Source organism: Felis catus, chromosome F2 (assembly GCF_018350175.1).
Source record: "Felis catus isolate Fca126 chromosome F2, F.catus_Fca126_mat1.0, whole genome shotgun sequence".
Lineage (NCBI taxonomy): Eukaryota > Metazoa > Chordata > Mammalia > Carnivora > Felidae > Felis > Felis catus.
This window is the reverse complement of record NC_058385.1, coordinates 52,428,195-52,452,607: the sequence shown is the minus strand read 5'-3', so window position 1 is coordinate 52,452,607 and position 24,413 is coordinate 52,428,195. Positions and strand designations below refer to the sequence as shown.

Genomic DNA, 24,413 nt, shown 5'->3' with positions numbered 1-24,413 from the left:
GGTTTAAAAGGATGAATACCATCAATTTACTCAGGGGCTACCGTTTTAATCATATCTAATCATGTTCTTTGTGGTTTTTGTGTTATTTTAGGTGTTTTGTTATTTTCTTTTTGGGTTTTGGGGGGTTTTTTAGTGTTTTTTTCCATCTTCCATATTTCTGTCCCTAAGCCAAATACTTTACTCTGGAATAATGTTTGGTTTTTATCTCCTAACACATCATCCTTCATGAAAACCACATCTACACTGGCTGAACATAAGAAATAAATGTCCAGGATTCCCATGGTGTTATTTTGGGGGAGTATTCTTTATAATGACTCACACTTCAATTTTCCTTTCACTACATTCATATGCAAGGCCAACTTTGGCCCTTCTGTATATTGACTTCTCTTTTGTAAAATGAAGTATCATTAACATAGAAGAGAAAGCCATGGTTAGTTAACTATACATAAAGACTTCAGAAATTAGACAGAACCACTGTGTAAAAGAACCACCTAAATATTCTGTTTGAACCTCAATAAAATAAGTTTCCTTATCTAATTAGAAAAAAATACTTGATGTTGGTGAATGGCCAGCTCTTAGTTTGCCTGTATCAGATAACTAGCTAGGAGTGTTGGCTTTGGGTCAATAATTGCTGTTCTGTACTAGCTAAATAGTTGCTAAGAAAGATTGAGCCGCTTAACTGTTCAGATGACCTACCCTTGACTACACATTTGCTCCCAGAATCCTTGTGGGATTCCACAGAAGCATAGTTGTCCTCATTTGTGAATTTCTTAAAATAGTGGTGAGAAACATATTTTTATGAAACACCATCCCTGTTTCTCAGTGCAAGAAAATGACTCTCCATGGTGCCTCTTCCCTAGAACATTCCCCTGTGACATGCTAAGGATATAGACTCAGACACAGTGAATACTACTATATATAAATTGCAGGTTTAACTCGGTCTTGTACAGTGAAAATCCTCTAAACGTTGATCTTTTCACTTTTATTTATTTTTCATTGAGATATAATTGACATATGACATCATATTAGGTTCAGGTGTATAACACAGTGATTTAATATATGCATATAATGCACAATGGGCCTTCTAGCCTTCTAGGAATGGGGTCAACACATGGAAATGTGCACAGAAATGAGAATATGTTGATTTGAGGGGTAAAGTAATTGATAAGGCTGGTCAGGAAATGGTCAGGAAATAAGTGATGATATGTATGGGGTTAGGTGGCATGGGAAAAAATAGAGGATGGCAAGATCTTCCAAGTCTTTGTAAACCACAATAAGGCATTTGGACCTTATCTTTCATGTGTTGGGAGAACAACTGAGGGATTTTAACCAGAGCAGAAGAATAATGAGATGCAGGTTTTTGAATGAGCCTTACAGAGCATGGATTTTAGGGCAAAGGGGAAGGAGCAAGATTCAAGGCAGTGAGACCAGTTGTAAAACTTTTCTAATACAGAAGAACTGCCAGGACTAGAAGACTGACCTTTTGATGTTGATTAAAAGGATCTGCAAAAATATTTCTTTTTACTTACAGACTCTAACATATAGCAATAATGTAGTTTGTAGAGGCAAAGGTCAGGAAAAGACATCGTTGATGTTTATTCTACCCTTTATATGCTTGCATACATATTTAGAGATATATGAAGGCGTCCTTAAACTTGTAACAACTGATGGTATAGTCATACAATAGCTCCAAATGAAGGTGGAGAAGGATGTGTAATAGCATGAAAAAATGGTTATAAAATTATGTGTGGAAAGCGTGGTATAAAGAAATATGTAGAGTACAGTTTGTATTTATACATGAAAAGAAACTATTTTGGAAGGTGCAAAACTAATGTAAGTGATTACTTCTAGACAGGTAGTTGAGGCAGGCCTGTGGGCAACAACTTTATGTGCATTGTTCAAAATTTTTATAAGAATATGATCAGATAGTACATATATATTTTAAAATAAATATTTTCAATTTGGAAGGGGAAAACAAGGAAAAGACTAAATGCACATAAACCATAATATCAAGAGTAGTTATATTCAGAGATGAGATTTGTGTTACTTTCTATTTTCTTCTTTTTGCTTTTCTCTACTTCCTAAATTTATAATTGGGTGTTCCTATTGCCATGGTAACACAAAGAAACCATTGTAAACTATGAGGCTTAAACTGCAACCCTCTTGTGAAAGGATAAAAGTATAAACTATATCCAGCACATAGCAGTCACTTACTTAATATCAATAGAACATTGGTGCTCAAGTTACCTGCAAATGATAGTGTAGAAAATTATGTTCTGGAATCTCTAGCCCCATCGGTGAGCTTAGAGCTACTAACAGGATACTGGTATTGACTTACCTTTTGAAAAAAGAAGGAAAGTCATCACCAATCATAGAGAAGCCAAGAATCAGAGTTGGAATTTAGCATGGCTCATCCAAGAGCACCTGTGGGCAAAACTCACCCAGTCCCAGTGGAGCAGGAGATTTTAGGCCTGCAGTTGCAGCCACATAATTTTGGAATCATTCATCTTCTTCCCCCAACTGATTCTGTGTTCACTAAACAAGAAACTTTCCAATTATATTTTGGCTTTCTGTGTGAAACTCTAAGAAAAATGTGAGCCTGGATTCCACAATGTTCCCATTTTAAGTGTAAGTGGCGAGCTAACAAGAGTCTCTCTTAGCTTTGAGAGTGCGTGGCTATCTCTGAAAGGCTGAGAAAGTGATCAAATCTGGAAGGTTGTGAATTCACACAGGTAACTTGTCCCAGGCTCCAACTGGTGACCTCTCAACCTTACTTTCCCCTGATGAAACCCGCCTCCAAGTGGGCTATCTACAACCTGAAATGTAAATCCACATTTAAAAAATTCTACAATTCATGGGGCGTCTGGGTGGCGCAGTCGGTTAAGCGTCCAACTTCAGCCAGGTCACGATCTTGCGGTCCGTGAGTTCGAGCCCCGCGTCAGGCTCTGGGCTGATGGTTCAGAGCCTGGAGCCTGTTTCTGATTCTGTGTCTCCCTCTCTCTCTGCCCCTCCCCCGTTTATGCTCTGTCTCTCTCTGTCCCAAAAAAAATAAATAAACGTTGAAAAAAAAATTTTTTACTAAAAAATTCTACAATTCTTGGGGTGCCTGGGTGGCTCAGTAGGTTAAGCATCTGGCTTCTGCTCGGGTTGGGATCTCATGGTTCATCAGTTCAAGCCCCGTGTTGGGCTCTGTGCTGATAGCTCAGAGCCTGGAGCCTGCTTCAGATTCTGTGTCTCCCTCTGTCTCTGCCCTTCCCCTGCTTACACTCTGTCTCCCTCTCTCTCTACTCAAAAATAAATTAAAAAAAAATCTACAATTTTTGTCACCAGTGATTTTTAGCTGGCCCCTCAGAGTTTTAAAATACAGGCTTATAGGGGCGCCTGGGTGGCGCAGTCGGTTGAGCGTCCGACTTCAGCCAGGTCACGATCTCGCGGTCCGGGAGTTCGAGCCCCGCGTCGGGCTCTGGGCTGATGGCTCAGAGCCTGGAGCCTGTTTCCGACTCTGTGTCTCCCTCTCTCTCTGCCCCTCCCCCGTTCATGCTCTGTCTCTCTCTGTCCCAAAAATAAATAAACGTTGAAAAAAAAAATTTAACATTACTGTTATTTTCTAAAATTAATATCAACCTTGCAAAATAATAAGTGGACCTTTACATATACTTAGGTGCAAACCCAAGTCAAATATAGGTATCAAAGAATGAAAATCCAAATATTAATTGATCTGTATTATTTTTTTAAATATTTATTTTGAGAGAGAGAGAAAACGTGAGTGGGGGAAGGGCAGAGAGAAAGAAGGAGAGAGAGAATCCCAAACCGGTTCTGTGCTGTCAGCAGGGAGCCTGATGTGGGATCGATTTCACAAACCATGAGAGAATGACCTGAGCCGAAATCAAGAGTCAGATGCTTAACTGACTAAGTCACCCAGGTGCCCCTCATATTATTTCTGTTTAATAATAATGTAACATTTGTTCAGAGCTGGCCTAAGTCCCAGTAGTGTCTCCCTCATACAGAGATATTAACTATATTGTGAGTGGATAAGATTTATAAAAAGACTCAGGTACAGAAGTGGTAATACACGTGGATATGAAAAGAATATTCCTAGATGATTTTGATGAATGATAACTGAGGAACCATGTTAGGTAGAGTTGGAAAGAAGGTAGAGGGTCAACTAGAGAAGACCTTGTATATCAAAGTGACAACCTGACAACCTGAGTGTAGCTATTCTGAGCCCCGAGGAACCACTGAAGGACCTGAGCAAGTGTGCATTTGTTCCAATTGCCCAGATGGATATAAAACAATATATATAGGGTCAGTAGGAAATGACCAGACATCAGAGAACTAATTACATTAGGCATCAAATGTGATTTATCCACTAGTTTTTGAATTATAGACTAGTATTCTTCAGTCTGCAAAGAGTAATATCAGATCCTAATTGAGAACATAAATTCCCAGTCCTAGTGAAAAGGCCTTTTTCACAAATAACCAGATGATTTTTTATATGTACAACTGTTGCAGAGCCTCAGATGTACGTTAATTTAAATTTTATATAAGAAATGTTTCTAGAGAGTAAGGTAGGTTAGGTTCTTTGAAGAATGCCATATTTGAGGTTAAACAGTTGGCATTTTGAACTTAATTTTAGGGATACTCCTAGAATATAAGCCCCTTAATAGCATGGCCCTTTGGTATATCTTAAGTGCTTAGAATAATTCCTGGTATGTAATATGTGCTCAACAAACATTTCTTCAGGGAATGTATAATGATTAAGAACTTGGATTTTAGAGTCAAACATAGCCAGATTCCAGCTTATTTATCTTCTCTAAATCTTGGAATGCAAAATTGGTATATTGATGCTTAGATCACAGATTTAATATAAAAGTAAATTAAAGAATAAATGGAAAGCATTTAGCAGATTGTTTGGCACAGAGGAAGTCCTCAGTCAATGACAATTATTATTAGTATTGCTGTTAAGAATAATGTGTACACATCATCACTGGTTAACATTAACATAGTTGTATGCTGTAATGGCACTCTACAAGGCATTTTTTTCTTTGGAGATTAATACTTGTAGTAAAATCAACCCATTTTCCTTTTGTGGATCCTGTACTATCAGAACCATATGAGTTTGAGTATGCATTGTGAAAAAACACCAAACACACAAGCCATAAAGAATTTTGCTATCTGTCATTTGGAGTCTTCCTTTTCTTCCTTTTCTTTCTTTCTTTTCGTTCTTTTCTTTCTTTTCTTTTCTTTCTTTCTTTCTTTCTTTCTTTCTTTCTTTCTTTCTTTCTCTTTCTCTTTCTTTCTTTCTTTCTTTCTTTCTTTCTTTCTTTCTTTCTTTCTTTCTTTCTTTCTCCTTCCCCTTTCTCCCCCATCCTCTTTCTTTCTTCCTTTCTTTCTCTTTATTCTTTCTTTCTTTCTTTCTTTCTTTCTTTCTTTCTTTCTCTTTCTTTCTTTCTTTCTCTCTCCTTCCCCTTTCTCCTCCCTTTTCTTTCTTTCTTTCTTTCTTTCTTTCTCTCTCTCTCTCTCTCTCTCCCTCCCTCCCTCCCTCCCTCCCTCTCTCCCTCCCTCTCTCCTAGATTGGGTCTTGCAGTAGTTTGTTAAAAGGGCTGAGTGCAAAGAAGGGAGGAAATAATGAAAAAGGCAAACATTCAACAAACTGGTCTTATGGGTTCTGTAATTCTGTTGAATAGCTTATCTTTTTCCTTTTTTTAACTTCAGGTTGTATTTAAAGGGTCACACTGGGACAGCAGGAAAACAGAGCAGCCTGATCTTACACGGTGCTGATTTCAGCACTAAAGATGCAGATAATGACAACTGTATGTGCAAATGTGCCCTCATGCTAACAGGAGGTAAGTCCTATGGGGCCATTCTCTAAGTTATGTTTCATTGGTTTGAGGCTTGAAGTTTCTTATCTATGAGAAAGGACTGTGATCTTCTGGTCAGGAAACTTAAGAGCAAGTCCCTAGAGATCATTTTGTTTTGCCCACTAATTTACCATGTGTTCTCGTGCAAGACATTGCTAGCATATTTATAAGTTTGCCTCCTCCCCCATTGTCTGTAAAGGGGGCATGCTAAGCTTGGTTCTGAAAAAATTCTTTAGCTTCTTAAAGTGCCAGTTATTCTATCTTCTAAATAATCATAATGATACCCATAGTGGAATGGGTAACAATTTGGGAATTCAGCATACACGGGAAAGCCAACAAAAAACAAACAGAGAAACAAAAAAACCACCTTCTTACAAAGTATTTTGCAACTATGTAGTACAGTTCATTGACCATTCTATTGAAATGGAATAAGAAGAATAAAGAAGTGTACTGAGATCTAAAGTTATAAAATTCAGACCAGCAACACTAGGGCTTTTCAATGTATGGTATTGACTTCTGCAAGACATTTGAGCTGGTCTAAGAGATACCATTAAATAATACTATATCACCGAGTAAGAAAGATAAATCCTTTTTTAACCTTCTCATTGTCTTTGAGCCTTCTGATTGTGTCAAAAGAGAAATTCTCAGTTTGGTGCTAGTGTATCTATAATACTTCTTGAACACTTACTCGATAATCATTCAATAATCTTTAGAGCAAAGAAGGAGAAAACCCTTAGGCCTCAGGCTCAGGGCCTTGGTTAGACAATGGAACCTACCTAGAAGTGAATAAAGTGATCTTGTTTTAATTGTATTGGGTTTTATATCTCCCTTTTATTGTAGCAAGTGGTACTGTTTTCTTCTTTAAAAGAATTATATAATCTTTGCATTTTTAAAGTATTCACAATATTTGATCTATAACAAATTATTGATTTAAAGAAAAAATTAAATATTAATAAAAATTATAAATGGATGATGGCAAAAATCTGTGAAGTTGATGCATGACTGGCTGAAGTTTGAGAAACATGTGACTGAAACCCAATGGCAAGCAAGGTAGCTCAAGTCAAGCTATAGGTTCTGGCAAGGAAGGAGTTGGCACCCAGCAAAACTGTAAAGGAAAACTTTTTTCCAGTGCTTCTCTTCTCACAGTTTTTTTGTTCTTTCTCTCTCTGAATGGAATAGCAGTCACTCCAGCCCTCAGCTTTCCTGGTTCTCCTTCTGTGTTAATCTACAACAAACCATGTTTTCATTGACAGTAAGGAAAAAAAAGCCTCGAAATCCATTATTATATATTAGTATATGTTATTGCATAGGTTGTACTCTCTTAGTTGAATGCCAAACCAGCTGTGTGAGATAAGCAGGGAGACAAACTCTATCTCCACTTTGTACATAAGGAAAATAAAAGCAAGTGAATGCTTACCATTTTATATTTAACACCCAGCACAGTAGATGTGGCACACAGGAACTCAATTAAAACTATGGCACATGAATAAATGAACATTTTGTAACCCTTGAAATCATGTTCAAATTTTGAAGCCAGTGAAATGGATCATTAGGTTGACACTTTGTCATCAGTTAACAGAGCATGGAAGAATAGGGAGGGGTGGTTTTACAGAAATCTTTCCACCTTCATCCCATCCCCACGTCCTCCATTATTACCACCACCAAATCACATCCCATTGACCCCCCTCCACCACACTTACATTAACATCATTTCAACATGGGACCAACTCTAGTATTATCAAAGCCAACCTGTTATGATTCTTCTTCTACCATATCCTCCTCCTTAAACTTTAAAATGCTATTCTGGCATCATATGCAACCTCATCAAATAGGTAAAAGTCCTCTATATGTAACTTTATGACCCCCTCCCCAAAACAGTTGTTAAAATTTAGATTGGTACCCACAGGTTAGGTTTTAAACTGTTTTCCTGAAAGAAAAAAAATTTTTCATTACTTCCCTGATCCCATAAATGGAATTGTCAACAACTTTATACAGAGACAAAAGGACTTTGATTGTCTAGTTTGCTGTTCATTTTAATATTGAAATGTGCTTCATTTTCTCCATGTCTATTTTTACAGATAGCTTTTCTTACCAAATAAATGCAATGCCTGAAAGAACAACAGTAAAATATTTCAAATGTTGCCTTAGAAGAGCATTCCAATATGTTCATATTTCTGTCATAATAATGAGAAATATAGAGCTAAGCAAAGAGGAAAATGCACCTCTTGGTTGTTGGTGAGAAAATTTCATTGCTCAGATTTATGATTTTATTTCTGCTTCAAATGATTGAACTTTGTCATGTTCTTTCATCCATAATCATTCCTGGACCTGCTTCTTACTCACCAATAAACACATATGTTGGGGAGAGAAAATTTCCACTTATTGCTTGGGCTGGAATAGTCTAACTAAATGTGTTTTTGTAATAAACGCCATTACCCTATCAAATATCCTTTTGAAAGAATCCAGGCCTTGCAAACCTATTCACTCTGCAAAGCTAAAATGTGGAATTTAGATGGCTAAGAACTGGAGAGCATAAGGATGAATGTCAATGACAGTCCAGGTAACTTGAGTATTGCCTGGAACTTGAGGTCCTACTTAGCTACTCCCCACTACCAGTATTTATTCTGTCATAGTTTCCCTTAGAACCATTTTCTTCATCTAATGGTTTTTCCTTTCTTTTTTAATTTGTATTTGAACTTGCTGCCTATTTTAAATAGTTTCCTTTAAGCAATAAGATTTTATAGTCTTTGAAGCTAATAATTCATAGTTTTCTGTCACCATCAATTAAAGTTTTATTTCATCTTGTTTATTTACAAAATTTTTCCTTTGTTTCTTCTGAAAGAAATTAAGGGTAGAGTAAGATTTATCACCACTAACTGTCCTAAATAGTTTTGTGCAAGTACATGCAGGGATTTGGGTTGGCGAATGTGGTATCGTTGCCACCTTTATATGACAGAGATTGAACAACAAGAGATGAGCTTAATTGAAAGCAGAAGGTATTTCAGTTAGGCATAAAGTAGAACATTTTGATCTTTCTTTATTCTTTCCCAATATCCTAACTTCTTAACTTTCTTCTATCAATTTAACATATTTTTAACAAGTAACTATTACAGATCAACTACTCTTAGAGAAATGAGCAAGACAGAATAGAACTTGCATCTATTGAGGGAGACCATCAACAAAAGAGTAAGCAATAAATAACAGTTTCAAACCATAACCAGTTTCAGAGGCAAAATATAACGTGATGGAGTTGTTGGAGAAAGGGGAAGTAACTTTAGATGGAGTGTCCAGGGATCAAATGCTGCCAGGGAGGATTGTTCATTTCTAGTGGTGGACATCTTCAAGAAGAGAATATAAAGCTATTTTATCTAAAAGACATTACTTATGCATGTTCCTGAAGTTGAGGGTCTAGACAAGAAAGTCTCTACTTTCTTCTGGTTCTGTGATTCTATTATTCCATGTACTCACTGTGGCTGATGTAAGGAAAACCATGTGATATTATTTTTCAGTGCATGGGTTGTGATTCGTAGTATAGTGTAGAGTGGAAAGGAGGTGTAATGGGCTGAGAAAGTACATTTACATCAATAGAAATAGATACCACAATGCTTTATACCTCCTTTCCCAGAAGTATATGTACTTATTTCTACCTTACCAGAAAGCCAGCAATTTTTCCATCCAGTGTAAATGTTGAAAATTTTTCATGTTTTGTTACAGATTTCTTCTGGGACCAGAATATATATTTCAAGGTCAAATTGCCCCATACAGTTGCTTCTGTGTAACTGCCCTTTTAATTAATAGTTAAATAAAGGTGATTTATCAGCCCAGATTTATAAGCCAGAAATGTCTTTGTTCTATGATGCAACTGACCTTAGGAAAATTTGTAACTTTTCTCCTTAGGTTTCCTCCTATATGTAGGATATTGTGAAAAATCCATATACTTCAGTATTGGGAGGGACCAAGTTAAGAGATGATTGTAGGCAATATTTTCAGTCCTGTAGGACAGTTCGTTTTGTGCCTTCCTGAGCCCAAAGAAAGGAATCAGTTTCTTTTAAACTTAACAGTTTTATCTACTATTTAACATTAAGAAAATGAAAATGTAATCTCATTCAATGCATGTTTTTGTTTTATAGGGATTTATTGTATATAAAAACAAATATGTAAAAATCTTCTGACTCCAGAATTCTGAAAAGGAACAACTTAGATTGTCACATTCAAAGCAAATATTACATTTCAAGAAAATGGGGTCTTTAGTACTAAATTAGCATTCTTCAAATAGTCTTTCTAAAAGACTATTAGAAGCTACAATTACTAAAGGTTGCTGACAAAACAAAACATGGTATTGTTTTACATTCTGTTCCTTACCTTACTTTTCTTTCAACACAGTTTCCACATTTAGTGTATAATATAAAAACTATGTAAAAATGTGACCTAACCTTCTACAGAAAGAATCTGTTGTGGTAGAAACTCTGATCTCTTTTCCCACGCATAAACTATGTCAGACGACAGACAAGACTTTGCTAAAGCTAACAAAGGATATTTCTCAGTTCGGCCCTTAAAAGACAGGATAAAGCCATACACATAAATTTCTTAGTACACCCTACAACTTCCCAGATGCTAACAGCAGAGTTGATAAATGCTTGCAGAAAGAGTTGATATTGCCTGCTATATAATCTTGAAGACAAAGAAAATGAAAGAAATTAGCAGCTTCTCCAACTGGCAAATGACGCTGAGTGACAAGATCTTTGGGAAAATATAATCGTCTTAGAGTTTTTAATAATCCAGGAAGGATGTGCTAAGCATTGCCAGATAACTGGCATTCCCTAGGTTTTAAGGCAAAAATGTTGAGGGAAAAGATCCATATGGATAATTTAAGGTTGACCACAGAAATCTACATTGCATTACTTTATTTCAAAGCAATTTCTCATTTGTACATATCCAGTACACAAAATGTTCCACAAAATGTGTGTTACAGAGACTCTATGCTGTCTATTACTATATACTGAGTGCCTAGCACAGTGCCTGGCACATAGTATATGCTCAATAAATATCGGTCGAGTGAATGAATACTTTATCACAGGCTCTGAAAGGGCATTACAAAGTCACAAATGATCCCAGTGAGAAGGCATAAAAGTAAATCAGTGTGAGTCTGAATGTGACTGTTGCTTGAACTGAGGTTTAAAATACATAAGTATACATATGTATTTGCAGGCACACACATGAAACAATTTGATGAATAGAAGATATGACAATTGGGACTAAATTTTAAGAATAACTAAACTCCAGAAGACTAAGCTCGAGAACTGGAAAAATTTGTTAGATTCCTGTCTTCCAAGTAAATATGAACATTTCTAAGTACAAATTTATATTCCTATTTTCTGAAGGAAATTTTTGCTTATTGGGAAAAGAAAAGCAGAGAATATCAGAAAATGTCTTTCAAATGGTAAATTTGGAAAAAAAAAAAAAAGTGAACCAGAACTGATAGTCCCATAGTACAAGTCTGCCACCGAAGGTTAATAATTGACAATGCATGAGAAATCATCAAACGCTTACTTTTGTGTTATTTTACTCTCATAATAATATAGCAAATATTACTGCACTCATATGAACAGGCATTTTTGCATTATCTTAAATGGTTTATATTTAATAACTTACAGGACACTTCTAAAAACCCTTTGAAATCAGCACCACAGTAATGCTTTTGGCAAGAAGTGAGATACAGAAACATTAGATAATTTACCAAAGGTCACAGAATTAGCACTAGAGGTAAGATTTGAACACAACCTCCAGATGAGCCATCACTTTATCTGCTCCTTCTCCGGCCTCTGTTAAAATGAGTGGCATTCAAAGGCAACAGGTATCTCTCTATTTTACTGTTTGCAGCGCGTTAGCAGGGATTTCCTCATTTAAGCCTTAAAAGTGAAATGAGGTGCAAGGGAGGGAAGAGACAGTAAGAGAATACCTAAAGGTTTTCAGTGAATTCAAGATCACTGGCCAGGATCAACAACTTTTCATCTTTGGAACAAAAAGAAGAGAAAGGGAAAAAAAGCTAGGTCCTTGGCCTGAGAGGGGTATGGTATGAGGTGACAGAGAGAACGCAGACATCTAGGAAAGGTCCTTTGCCTCCCGCGTGCTACTCCTTGAGGCTACCTACCTATGGATAAGGCCAAGTTTGTGCACGTGAACTCAGTAAGTGATTTTCATAATGAAAAATGGCACCATCAGTTTTGTGCAGCCTCATTCTTAGTTAGCAAGAGAGGAACTCTTATATTCTGTGGAAGTTCTTTTGTGCATTGCTGACTAGAATGTATGCATTGAAAATGAATGAAAGAAATCCATAAGAAGAGATATATCTTTACAGTTTGTTATACTTTTTACCTTAGAAAGGAAGTGTTGAGAGACATTTTGTTTAGGATCAGAAGAATTTGAGAGTTAGGTTTCCTGATTTTCAAATAAATTTGAACTTCCTGAGTACAAAGTTTAGAATCAAATTCCTACTTTCTGGGCAGCGTTTTATTTATTGGTGATAAAATGTGAGTTTTCTGCTTCAAAGATAAAAGACTGGAATGATTTTTAAAGGCCGGAGAGCCAGGCATAGTTAGGACAAAGCTAAATTTTAATGAGTTAAGTGTAAATGAATTAGAAACATGCATCTCAGATTTCTTATTAAAATATACATGAGGTTACAGGTTATAAAGAAAAATGCTTGGCAACGTACAACCCAGCAGTTGCCAATCTTAAAACATTTGAGACATTTTATCAGTTGTCCCAACAGCAGATGGACACTGCTGGTTTCTTCTGTCCTTTGCTTGCATCACTGCGTTCTTTAAAGCTTAAAGTGTCTTTCCTAGATTAACTTCTTTAGCATATTGCGCGTTTGTTATTCCTAGGCACACAGAGTTAATATTTCCCCAAGATTGTAAAGCACATATAGTATTATTCAGCTACTTGGTATCTTATCAGAGAGGAACTGCAAACCCAGGCATACTCTCTATATGTTCACAAAGAACACCTTCATTCCATGCAAATTTACATAGGTACTGATTACCCAGGAGCACACAGGATTATCTATGAATGCCAAGGAGTACATATGAGTAACAAGGACTCCACTATACTTTTGCCTGTTTTCTATAATCATGCTTTAAAACCTTGTCTTTTCAGGATTTATGTTTAAAAGAGCTGGCCATGCTCAATTTTTTCAAAGAAAAGTAGAAAGTAGAAATTCCTTTGTTGTTTTACTGCATGTGTCAGAGGAAATGGAATACTTACTTGCACACAAATAACTATTTTTGTTTCCTTGTAGTTCAGAATATCTTATAAAGGACACTGCAACAAAAATTGTCATAGAAATAATCACCCTTTCTTTTTGTGTCGTGCCATCTTAATTCGTCATCTTTATTATCATCAACTGCTCTGTGACAGTCCATTATGTGCATGGCCCACTGGTCTTAAGATAAAGCGTCAAATACATTAAGGTCTTTGGTTTCAACATGATGTCAAAAGAAATCACTGAAAACAATTGTTCAAATCATGTTAGTTACTTAAATGCCATTGTTTTTACAATGCAAACGTTGCACAACTTACTCATTTGGGTCCAAATTATTGCATATTTCTCTAAGAGACCCTACCAAGCAAATAAGGAGATATGTTGGCACTGATGACCTGGTCTTTATTATTAAATCATTATGGTGCCTGCCCCACAAGATGTAATCCTTTGTGTTCCTACCCTAAACCTTCCATCTTCCTTTCCACATAACTTACACTAAGCACTTATTTAGGATTCTACAGGACCGAATAGTCAATGTGTCATCTTATTTGGGCCATACGACTATGCTGGGAAAATGGTTGGCCAGACATTATAAACCACATTTTGTGAATGAGGAACTAAGTGACCATGACCTTGGAACCATCTCCTTACTGCTAGGCATCAGTGTCTTTAGTACAGTACTTGCCACATCAATTCAGGTTGTTTGAAGGATGAAATAAGAGAATGCATATAAATACTATAGCATAGTCCCTAATGTATATTAACTATTTTATAAATATCAAATATCATTATTATTATTACTGCTTAGGATCTCTTGGTTATTAACTGGTGCCATCAGCATCAAAGTCTGGATCTTCTAATTTCTTGTCTGGTACACTATAGGCTTTCCATTGCCCACAAGAAAATTTCTGAAAATAAAATAAAAACCTCTGTGTTCTCTCTCCTGTTTATTTTGCTAGCCTTTTGTTGTCTAACCCCTTACCCACTGGCAGTCCAGTCAAGCCAGGCTGCTGACAGACACTCGCTCCTACTCTCTCAGGGTACACACTGTGTTCAGAATTTCTTTCTGTTCAGTGAATTCACATTCATTCTCAGGACACAGCTCAGGTGGTAAATAAGTCAACTTTGTGGACCCACTGACAGGACGTTCTGCCTCTGTATCCGTAGATTTCCTTCTTCTCTGTTTAACAACCCTCACCTCATTGTTAAGCAGTTTATTGTCTCTCCCATGAACAAAACTGTGCAGTCTTTGAAGACAGGATTTCTGCTTTATTCAACCCTGACCTCTATATCTTTCTGTTGGTTAATATTTGTTGACTTGATTCTAAAATCATTTTTTCCCCTTCATCATTCTGCCACATATGCTCAGGATGACTTTGGCAGACCATAGTAACAGAATGAAGGTTCTCAATAATATTTGATTAAACATTCAGCCTGATAGATCTGGTTCCCTTGGTTAAATATTGGTTCCTATTTCGAGAGAATGTTTTGCTTATTCATCTGATGATGGACAAGTAGACTGGATAAACTCTAAAGTTTTCCATGAACGTTGTTCAACTTTCCACCAAGACTGCCTGTTTCTTTACCTTTATTTCCTGAGAGTTTCCCCCGTGTTCACTATGTTCCAGTGAACAAGCTACACTGATGTTCTTTTAGTTTCTAAACATGTCAAGCTCTCTTTCTTCCTCAGAACATTGGCATGTGCTGTACTCAGCTTAAAAGAGTCTTTCCACATCTTCACATGGCTGCCTCCCTCTCATCCTTCAGATCTCATTAAATACCAGCTTGTTCTGTGAATGTGAAAAGTCAAGTAGGTCTCCTTTTATTCTCCTTCATAGCTTCTTGATTCTTTTCTTTCGTCTTCTTTTTTTAAATCATAAAGTATCATAAGTATTTTACTTATTCGCTTGCTTTTTGTCTGTTCCTCACATGAGAAGTAAGTTCCATGAAGGGACGGACCACTTCTGTCTTATTGAGTATTGTGTTAACAACAGTCACAATAATTACATATTGAAGGAATAAATAAAGAATGAATGAACGAACACAGTAGGCATGGATGTTATATATTGTGGTGTCTATCAAATATAACTTTTTAGTAAACTAAACTACTTCAGACTCTGAAAATTTACAAGGAGAAATAGTCAAAAACAGCCAATCTGTCAGTAAGCTTATAGTCACTCCCCCAGTCATTTGTTAAGCAAACTGTTAGGTATTGTGCTAAGTACATGAGGTAGGCCTGTAAATAGACCATGCCTTTACATTGTTCTTAGGATATTGGATAAAAGACTGTGATTTGATCTTCTGACCTTCTCAGCTTGAGGCTGCTATTTTCTCATGTTAACTATGACCCAGCCATATGGTCTTCTTTCAAGATATCCAAAATGCCATTCCCCTTACCACAAACATTACCCTCCTTTACTCATCAGAAAAAATATAGAAGATCAATTTGTCTGATTCTCTCACGTGCCCCTACTGTTTCTTGTGTCTTTGCTAAACTCATTCAAAATTTCCTAATGAATCTACCCTTCAGCCTGTGCCCTTTATTGCCAGGCTGCTGTTGGAAACAGACTTCTGTCTTCCCACAGTTGTCCAGAACTCTTGTGACTTTCTCTAAACCAAACAAAAATACATACTTTTACCTCGAGTACCTAATGTAACTTGGAGGATCATTCTATGATTCATAGAAGTTTCTAATAATAGAGTAGATGCCTTTCCTTCAGAGACCATGGAGGATATTTGAAACACTATGAAAGGATCATTAACATGATGGAAGAGTGCATCAAGAAGGTCAGAGAAAAGGAGGAGAAAGTTGAAACACTGGAGCAATCAAGTTGGGTTTCATTTGGTGTTTTGAGAGTCTTTAGGGTAAATGCATTCCCTAATATTAGAGTGCTTTTTGTAATACAAATAACATATTTTTACTAGTTGTATTTATCAAAAAAATTTAAAGGAATTAATCTTAAGAAAAAAAAATGTGGAATTTTACAGTTCTTCCTTCCTTGCCAAACAAGAACTTTCTCGTTTCTCATGTTTTGACTGCGTTAACATCTATGTTGTCTGCGTACAGTTGGAAAAATAGCATTGAATACAGTCTTTCCAAATTCAAGACATACCTTATTCTTCTCTAATATGCACTGTGATTAATACAGCTTGCTATGTCTCTAGTATGACTTTATAAACACAACCTTGCTGTATTCATCTTCCAAAATTGAAAAATGAGAACAAGCTTTTCTCCATTTAACTTTTTCTAAAGTTTCTACAAAATGATGCCTGTGTTATACACAAGTTAACATCAGTTAAACATCAGTTGTACAGCTTTCTCTTTCTTTAGCTATTAGTCCCTTAGGTATAACTCTGTAATCAAAGGGAGGTCAGCTGTATCCAAATAAAAATATGCCAGAATGTCTCTGGCATAGATCTCTCCCTAAAGATTTCAGTAGTGTTACTTCAGGAGACAGAGAAAAAGTACTATGTTTTATCTAAAAATCTAAGAACTTAATTCATTAAAAAAATAAATTACTAAGTTACCCTTACAGAGAACTATACAAGCATAGGATCTCCATGTTGCTCATCAAGTTGTTTTTCTTTTTAATAAGTTTTGAAAGAGCTTGAACAATCACAGAAAAAAAAAATACTGCTTTATAGACACTGTATGGCTACTATTGATGAACACTTCCCATATTGCTGTAAAATATAGGGAGAACATAGTAATTCAAATACAATTTGTGCATCATAGTCATTGCCCAGTATCCAATTAGTTTCAGAAGCAGCTGAGGGCCAGTTGTTGGCAAAAATATGAAGTAGATGGAGAACATTTCTTTCACTCTATGTAGCTATCAGTTGTCAAAGCTTCTGAACTTCCTCACTAATTATTGTTCTACTCCTAATAACAAGCTTAACATGGAATGACTAAGGGTATCTGCATTTTACTTGCCCTACATATAAATCTAGGTCTGAAATAGATCTTATCTTGAATCCCAGAAGTTTCCCATCATTACAATGGGAGATGAGTCCCAATGGAGTGACCCTGAAGCTTGGTTTCCATGGAAGCTTTCCTCTCTACTCATACATTGCCTAAATTGGATGTCGCTTAAAACAGTTGCACTACCCAGAAGCTTTTTGTTGAATGCCTCTTATTTGTAAATGGTCATAAAAAGTATAAATGAATTCCACCTTGGTTAATTCCACTAATTTCCAGATGTTCAATTTATTTATAATTGTTTCTTCTCCTTCTTTTCTCTTTCATTGTTAACTAACTTTTCAGGCTGGTGGTTTGATGCTTGTGGCCCATCCAATCTAAATGGAATGTTCTATACTGCTGGACAAAACCATGGAAAACTGAATGGGATAAAGTGGCACTACTTCAAAGGGCCCAGTTACTCCTTACGTTCCACAACTATGATGATTCGACCTTTGGACTTTTGAAGGCATAATGTCGAAAGGAGTCATAAAAGCAACAAAAAAAATCTGAAGCTACCAGATAAGAAACTGCTTGAAAACTTCTGAAGCAAACAATATTGTCTCCCTTCCAGCCACAAGTGGCATTTATGTGAAGTCACCAAGGTTCTTGACTGTGGACTTGGAGCCTTTAGAGTTCACAGAAGTCTCTAGATGGAATTAATCGTGTTCATAAATCTTGACTGTGGGGAATGCCACTCACCATCATTTTTAAAAAGGGAAGAAACTGCTCAGTTCACTGTGCTTCAAACTACTACTGGATCTTATTTTAGAACTATGGTAGCCAGATGATAAATATGGTTAATTTCATATAAAAACTGAAGAAGAAGAAGAAAAAGGAGAAGAAGAAGAAGAGGAGGAGGAAGAGGAAGAAGGAGAAGGAGAAGGAGAAGAAGAAGGAGAGAAAGTATAGGAAGAGGAGGAGAAGGGAGAAGGAGGGAAATGAACAACAACAAAGAAAGAATATACATGAAAAATACAAACAGGCCTGCCGTAATCCTTTGGAAAAGATGTATCACACAAGTGAAATGGTGTTATTTCTATGCAAACCTACTAAAAATCAGTTTATACTTTTGCACAATTTTGATAAAAGTTTAAGAATAATAGCATTGCCCTCTAAGTTGGTTAAATGTTAATGGATTTCAGAAGCCTAACTCTTAAGTCATACTTACTAGTTGATTTCAGTTAACCCATCTTCAGATGTAAATTCCATTTTGGTAAACCATAATGACTTGTAGTGCATGAAGAATAATAGTGTGAGTTAGAAACATGCTCCATTTACTCTGATTTTTTGATACAGTTTTCAGAAAAGAAATAGACATGATCAAGTATGGACATACAAAGCAAAAAATTACCCCCCATGCTACAGTTTTCATTTACTTTAAAAACTGAGTGACATATAAACATATTTATAGCATGAGTAAAATTTAAAGAATGTGAAATATACCATCAAGCTCTTAAAATAATATACATGCATTTAATATTTCCTTTGATATTATACATGAAACCAGTATTTTAGAGTGTATTCAGTTGGAGTAAAACCAAATAAACTGGAACAGTTCATTTTACAATATCTTCTTGCATGTGTACACTTAAGTATAACTTCATTATTTTTAAAATCACCATTTCAATTCTTCATTCTGTTATTTCATGCTAATTTAATTTTTGCTAATTAAGTGAAACATGTTTTCCAGATTCACCCTGTTCCAGTTTCTAGGAGAGATACACTTTGAAGTCTATAAAAATAAAAGAAGAATTATAAATACCATTGTACGTAGCATGTTTATATCCATGGTAAACCTAATAGCAGTTTAATCTGGAATATGCAAGATTGTCCTTCATTGAAGCAAACAAACACAAGTTTTGAAAGAAATCTACTATACTATTTTACATTATTTCTTCACGTTTTTCTCTCTCAGGCTCTGTTTTCATAAGCAACTTCTGATTTTTAAAAAATTATTTAGTGGAGAAAATTGTCAAAATTCTGTATTAAACATAAGGAAAACACCCCAAAAGAGAAAATTAATCAGTTATCTAAAAAATTGTGACTTCTAGCTACTATAATTCTCTCAATGAAAATATTCCTATGGGATAATCTATCTTAAGTGAATTTGGGGGGCACAAGTTTTTGTGGCAATATGAATTTAGTACAGTATTTTATCAAAAATAAACACTGCCTCTAAGTGTTCAAGGTTACAATAGTGAAGCATTTTTATCAAAATGTGAGTTATTATGAGGTAAGAAAATTGAAATACATATTAAGTGTCCTTTCTTAGAAAAATAAGTTTGTTCAAGGCAACAATATAGATTTCCTCTGTTTGAGAGAATAAAGCTATTCCATTTTTAGGAAAATATTTTTTAAATTTGCCATCAAGTCTTCATGTTTACGCATCTGTAACAACCCCATTTTGCCTCACAAGTGACATTCTCCCATATTATGCAGTTGTTCAGTTCTTGGTGACTCCTTCATAGCACTGTTCAGCCTCTCCCTCTAAAGTCCTTCTTGATTGTTTTCATTTAAGTGAATGAAAGTGAGTGTTTTGTTCTTTTGTGTTCCTACAGATTTTTGTTACCAGTCTTTTGATAAATACTATTTCCCAACTCATATTACAAAAATAAAATGAAATAATGAAAAAAAAAAGAAAGCATGATATTTACTGTTTTGTTATCTGGGTTTGAAAAAATGAAATATTGTTTCCAATTATTTATAATAAAGCAGTATAAAATGTTTTATGACTTCATTATGTGTACTGTGTAATGCTTACAGCTGTGCAACTATTTAATATGTGTATCCTTTACATTTAATTATTTCAAGATAAGGTAATTAGGTATTAGGATCTTGTCTTTATGTTTTTATCTCATTAAACTTTATGTGGTTTCTAGACCATTTTTCTCACATCAGTCACAGATTTATTTGATTTTAAATAAAACTGAAAATGTATTCATGCAACCTCATCTCATTTTCAATAAATGTTTTACAAATTTTAAAATTAGAGATCTATAGAAGTATGGAATCACTGGGAGAAAAAAAAAACTACTAAATTAACTAATCCCTCAATCTCTGAAAAACTTCCAGTCTGGGATGTGATAAGAAAGCTTAGCTCCATTAGAATGTTAGATCAAAGCAATGGGTCTCAGTCCCACATCTCTGTATGGTTGTATGTTCTACCAGTTATGAATGCCATATTATCATATAACAATTGACAATAAATTCTTGGAGCTCTGAACTGGAATAATGGGAGATGTGTTGAATATTTGAGAATGGAATAAAAGGGAAAGCATAAGAAGGTGCTACTAGCCCATCATGCCTGTAATGCTATCAGTGGTCTTATAAGGTCAGTCCTTAGAAGGAAGTTTCTTACTTTGCCCCTTGATTCTGCACCCATTAACACCACACTGATTTGAACATTTATTAACTTCCATCTACATGATTGAAAAACATATCTTTTCTCCCATTTTCTGCTTCTATTTACCCATATCCACATAAGCTTATTCTTAGAGCCAGACTTCTGAAAGTTTCTCTCCAGCCCAAAACCCTTCAGTGTTTCCTCACTACTGCCTAAATTTGAAATAAATATGTCAGGTTAACCCCAGCCTACATCTCCAGATAACTTCACTCCACCTACTCCATATTTCAATCAAAATGAAGAAGCCTCTGTGGTAGACTAATTACAAGTATGACCACTACCATTCCCCTTTCTTTACTCCTGCCCTTACAATGTGACTTTGCAGTTCATCCCATAAAAAGGTGGAGTCTACTTCCTAAATGGCTGGCTTGAGACTTGCACTAGCCCATAGAATGCAGAAGTGCCTATAGGTCACTTTTGAGGGAAGGTATCAAGAGTCATTCAGCTTCAGCCTACTTCTCAAGGTGAAAAAGCCCAGGGTAACTTAAAGGAAATTTGGAGATCACAGGAAGCAAGTTTACCAGCTGAGACCCCTGCCCCTAGTCCCAACAGCCCCCACCTGACCCACCACATGACACCAGATACGTGAGGGATCTCAGCTGAGATCAACTGAACCCGGCTCAGATGAGCGGAACTGCCCAGAATAATCATAAGAGACATTAAGGGATGGTTGTTTTAAGCCACTACATTTTTGGGTGTTTTATTAAACATTATTGTAGCCATAACTAACTAATACAGAATGAAATAACAACCAACCTCTCGACACACACACACAAGATTTTTGTGAATCCTAAGGTTTCAGAACCACTCCCCAAAATTATGTTCTCTTCCTTCAGATGGGCAAATGTTCTAACAGTCCTCCATGGTGCATCAAAATTTTAGTTCCTTCCTGATACTTTTTCTGATGTCTTCTAATAATCATCACCCTCTCTCCACTCACCAAGCTTTTAACACATTTTGCTTGAGCTTTGTTTTCTCTTTTCTACTGTTTTATAAGAAGCTGTCTCCTACTCACTTTTTTAATTACCCACAGTACCTGTTAGACTCTTGTTATTTGTTCAATGGAACTGAATTGCTCTGAAAGATGAAGAAATCCCTTCTATCTATACAAAATCCAATACCTGTAGATTTGACCACTATCTTAAGCCATTTAAGATCTTAAGCCATTTGCAGACTTTAAACTTAGCTCATTTTCTTCCAGAAAAAAAAAAGATGTCCAAATTTATAATTTATAATTTTAGTCAGCTCAGAAATTTACTTCATTACCAACTTTGCTGGAGCATTTTTATTGTGTAGATTGAAAGAGGTCTATGTGTTTCTTTTAACTTTAAATTATGTAAATATAAGAAATGTGCTATTGAATAGTAATTATTCACCTTTATTACACATTTCCTATTGTTATTTTAGCGTAAGACAAATTTGAATTTAGATATATGGATTTGACCTTTGGGATTTTGCTCCTCGAATAAGCATTGCCTTGTCTAACTCAAGGTCAATACATTCTTATGAATTCTTCTGATCGTTACTGTATTGATTTCTTACTTGATATCAGCCATTGAGGTTAAAATTAAAATTGAACATACAATAAAGGTAAACATAATGAAAAAATTCCTAGGAAATATTGACGTTAAACAAGTCGTTACATCTCTTGCATTCTTTCAAAAAAGAAACCAACAGACTCACCTGAAATAGCAGATAATGGTTAAGGTTTAATAACTCCCAGGGCTTTGCCTTTTAATCAAGGAAAAACAATTGCAAACTCTGCCATACTAACTTTCATTTTGATGAGAAATGTGAAAGTATATTTTATTTTATCTTATTTTCGTGGAGGGCAGAATGACTCCTGCTATCCTCTTTTACAGGCAAGCTCCTACTTCATCCACTCATAAGACCAGTGTGCCTCCTGACCATCCATCCATTCTATCTTGGCCTCCATGGGGAATTGATGTTCATGATGTGATGGTGGGAAGCAGAAAGGTACCACTATCAGCTAATTTTGCCACAGAACTACAGCTACCCTAAGTTTCTCTTATATACAATCTTTTTTTTTTTTTTTTTTTTTTTTTTTTTTTAGTAAATACACATTGACTTCCCAGATATGCTGTAAAGAACCAGAATCAAACAAAAGAAAAGTGAGGGGGGGGGGTGCTAAAACATTTTAAGTTAAAAATGGATTTAAAAGAAATTATAATCAAGGAATATTCATTTGTATGAATTGTAATACAATGTGTAAGCATCAAAATAGTCGTATAAAAGGTGAGAGAAGACATTATTAAGGTTCTAAATTAACTTAAATATTTCCATTAGGAAAGGTACAACCATAATAGTCATAATGAGATGCTGGATTATACTTATATAAGCTCTTCCTTTGGGAAATTATTTTATAGCTGTAATTTAATGATAGAATGGGAATTATATTTAACAAATATACTGGATCATTACTAGCATCCAGATGAAGCATTAGGCAGAAAAATTTTAATTAATAGGATTAAGCTACAAAAAGAAGACTGAGACAGGAGTGATTAAGTCCACTAAAGGTTGTGTTGTGGGATAGCTGTGTATAATAATGATTAGTGTGTAAAGACAAAAATGAGTAACTATAACTCAATAGTAAATTTTATATATACATGTTTTTAAAATTAAAAGAAACATGTAGGCCTCTCTGAATTCACATAATCGATTTCACAAAAGATGGCATCTGAGCTTTATTTTGAAAGTTTATTGGGAGTTTACAGAGAGACAGAGGAACTACAAAGGCATAAAAATGTCAGAAAGCACGGAGTTATGGGGAACTCCAAGTGGTTCAGTATGAATGGACTATAAAGTTTCTTTGAGGGAAGGGTAAGCAGGAGATGAGGCTGGAGATAGGGCCAGATAAGGAAGGACTTTAAGTCATGTTCTTAAGCTTAGGCTTTATTTTCTTGTTAAAGGGAGACAGTGCAGGGTTTTACACACTTTAGGAAGACTAAATGTGCCGCAATTAGTAGGAATTGAAAGGGAGTAAGACCAGAGAAGTTTGAATCAGTGAAGATGCTATTCTATAAGCCTGTTAAGAAGAAAGACCTGATCTATACAGCAGTGGCAGTAGGAATGGACTGAAGAAGTTGGATTTTGAGAGATACTAAGGAAAAAAAAATCCAAAAAATTTAATGATTGGATGGAAGGTGGGGAAGAGATGAAGGTCATTTCATATCTTTGTCCTGATTAATTAAACAGAAGGTGGTACAGATGTCCAAAAGAGGAATCACAGGTTTTGAAGAGTAGCTAATGAGTTAATTTTACATGTTGAACTTGAGATGCTAATGATTCAAGTTTTGCAATTGGATATATGAGTCTGAGTTCGATCAGGACTGAAAGGGAAGATTTGGGACTCTATAGTATCCAGGCAGAAATGAAAATTACTAGATGAGATTGTTTCAAGAGAGTATACAGTAAAATATAAACTGGATGGAACATAAACATTTTAAAAAGCAGGTAAACAGGAAGAATTCAAAAAGAAGATGAGAAATTGTGGTTAGACAAAAGAGAAACCAGGAGCGAATAACATCATAGTAGATTGCATTAATAGTCAGGGATGCTTAACTCCCCAAAGAGGGTGGGAGGTACTATGACTGCAAAGTGTCCATTGGGTTTGGCATTCCAGGGTGAATTGGTGATTTTTTATGGGGGACATTAGAGGTTTAGAGGTTAGAAGCCAGAGGGTAAGAGGGTTCTGAATAAATGGTAGATAGAGACATAAGGGGAACTAGAGTTTAGACCTTTGCTATGTAGAATGACCTCTCTATAGCAGCATTACAGATTGGGGACTAGGTTGAGGTGCAGGATCTCAGGCCCCATTCCAGACTACTGAATTAGAACCTTCATCTTAACAAGATCCCCAAGTGATTTATGGATATTAAAGTTTGAGAAGCTTTGGTTTAGAAA

At 35.7% G+C, this 24,413-nt stretch overlaps 1 protein-coding gene across 8 annotated transcripts in view; it reads left to right on the top strand.

The window, feature by feature from the left end:
* ANGPT1 (angiopoietin 1) overlaps positions 1-22,467 on the top strand; it is a 244,476-nt gene extending 222,009 nt beyond the window's left edge. For 7 of the 8 annotated variants that reach the window (XM_045050094.1, XM_045050093.1, XM_006943348.5 and 4 more), the window contains 2 exons: positions 5,716-5,846; positions 17,390-20,309. In XM_045050094.1, the coding sequence (XP_044906029.1) occupies positions 5,716-5,846; positions 17,390-17,550 (292 nt within the window). In that variant the 3' untranslated portion in view covers positions 17,551-20,309. Of the gene's footprint in view, positions 1-5,715; positions 5,847-17,389; positions 20,310-22,351 lie in introns of those variants that run through there. The other variant, XM_045050092.1, reaches the window with a different exon arrangement.
* The last annotated feature ends 1,946 nt before the right edge of the window (positions 22,468-24,413 follow it).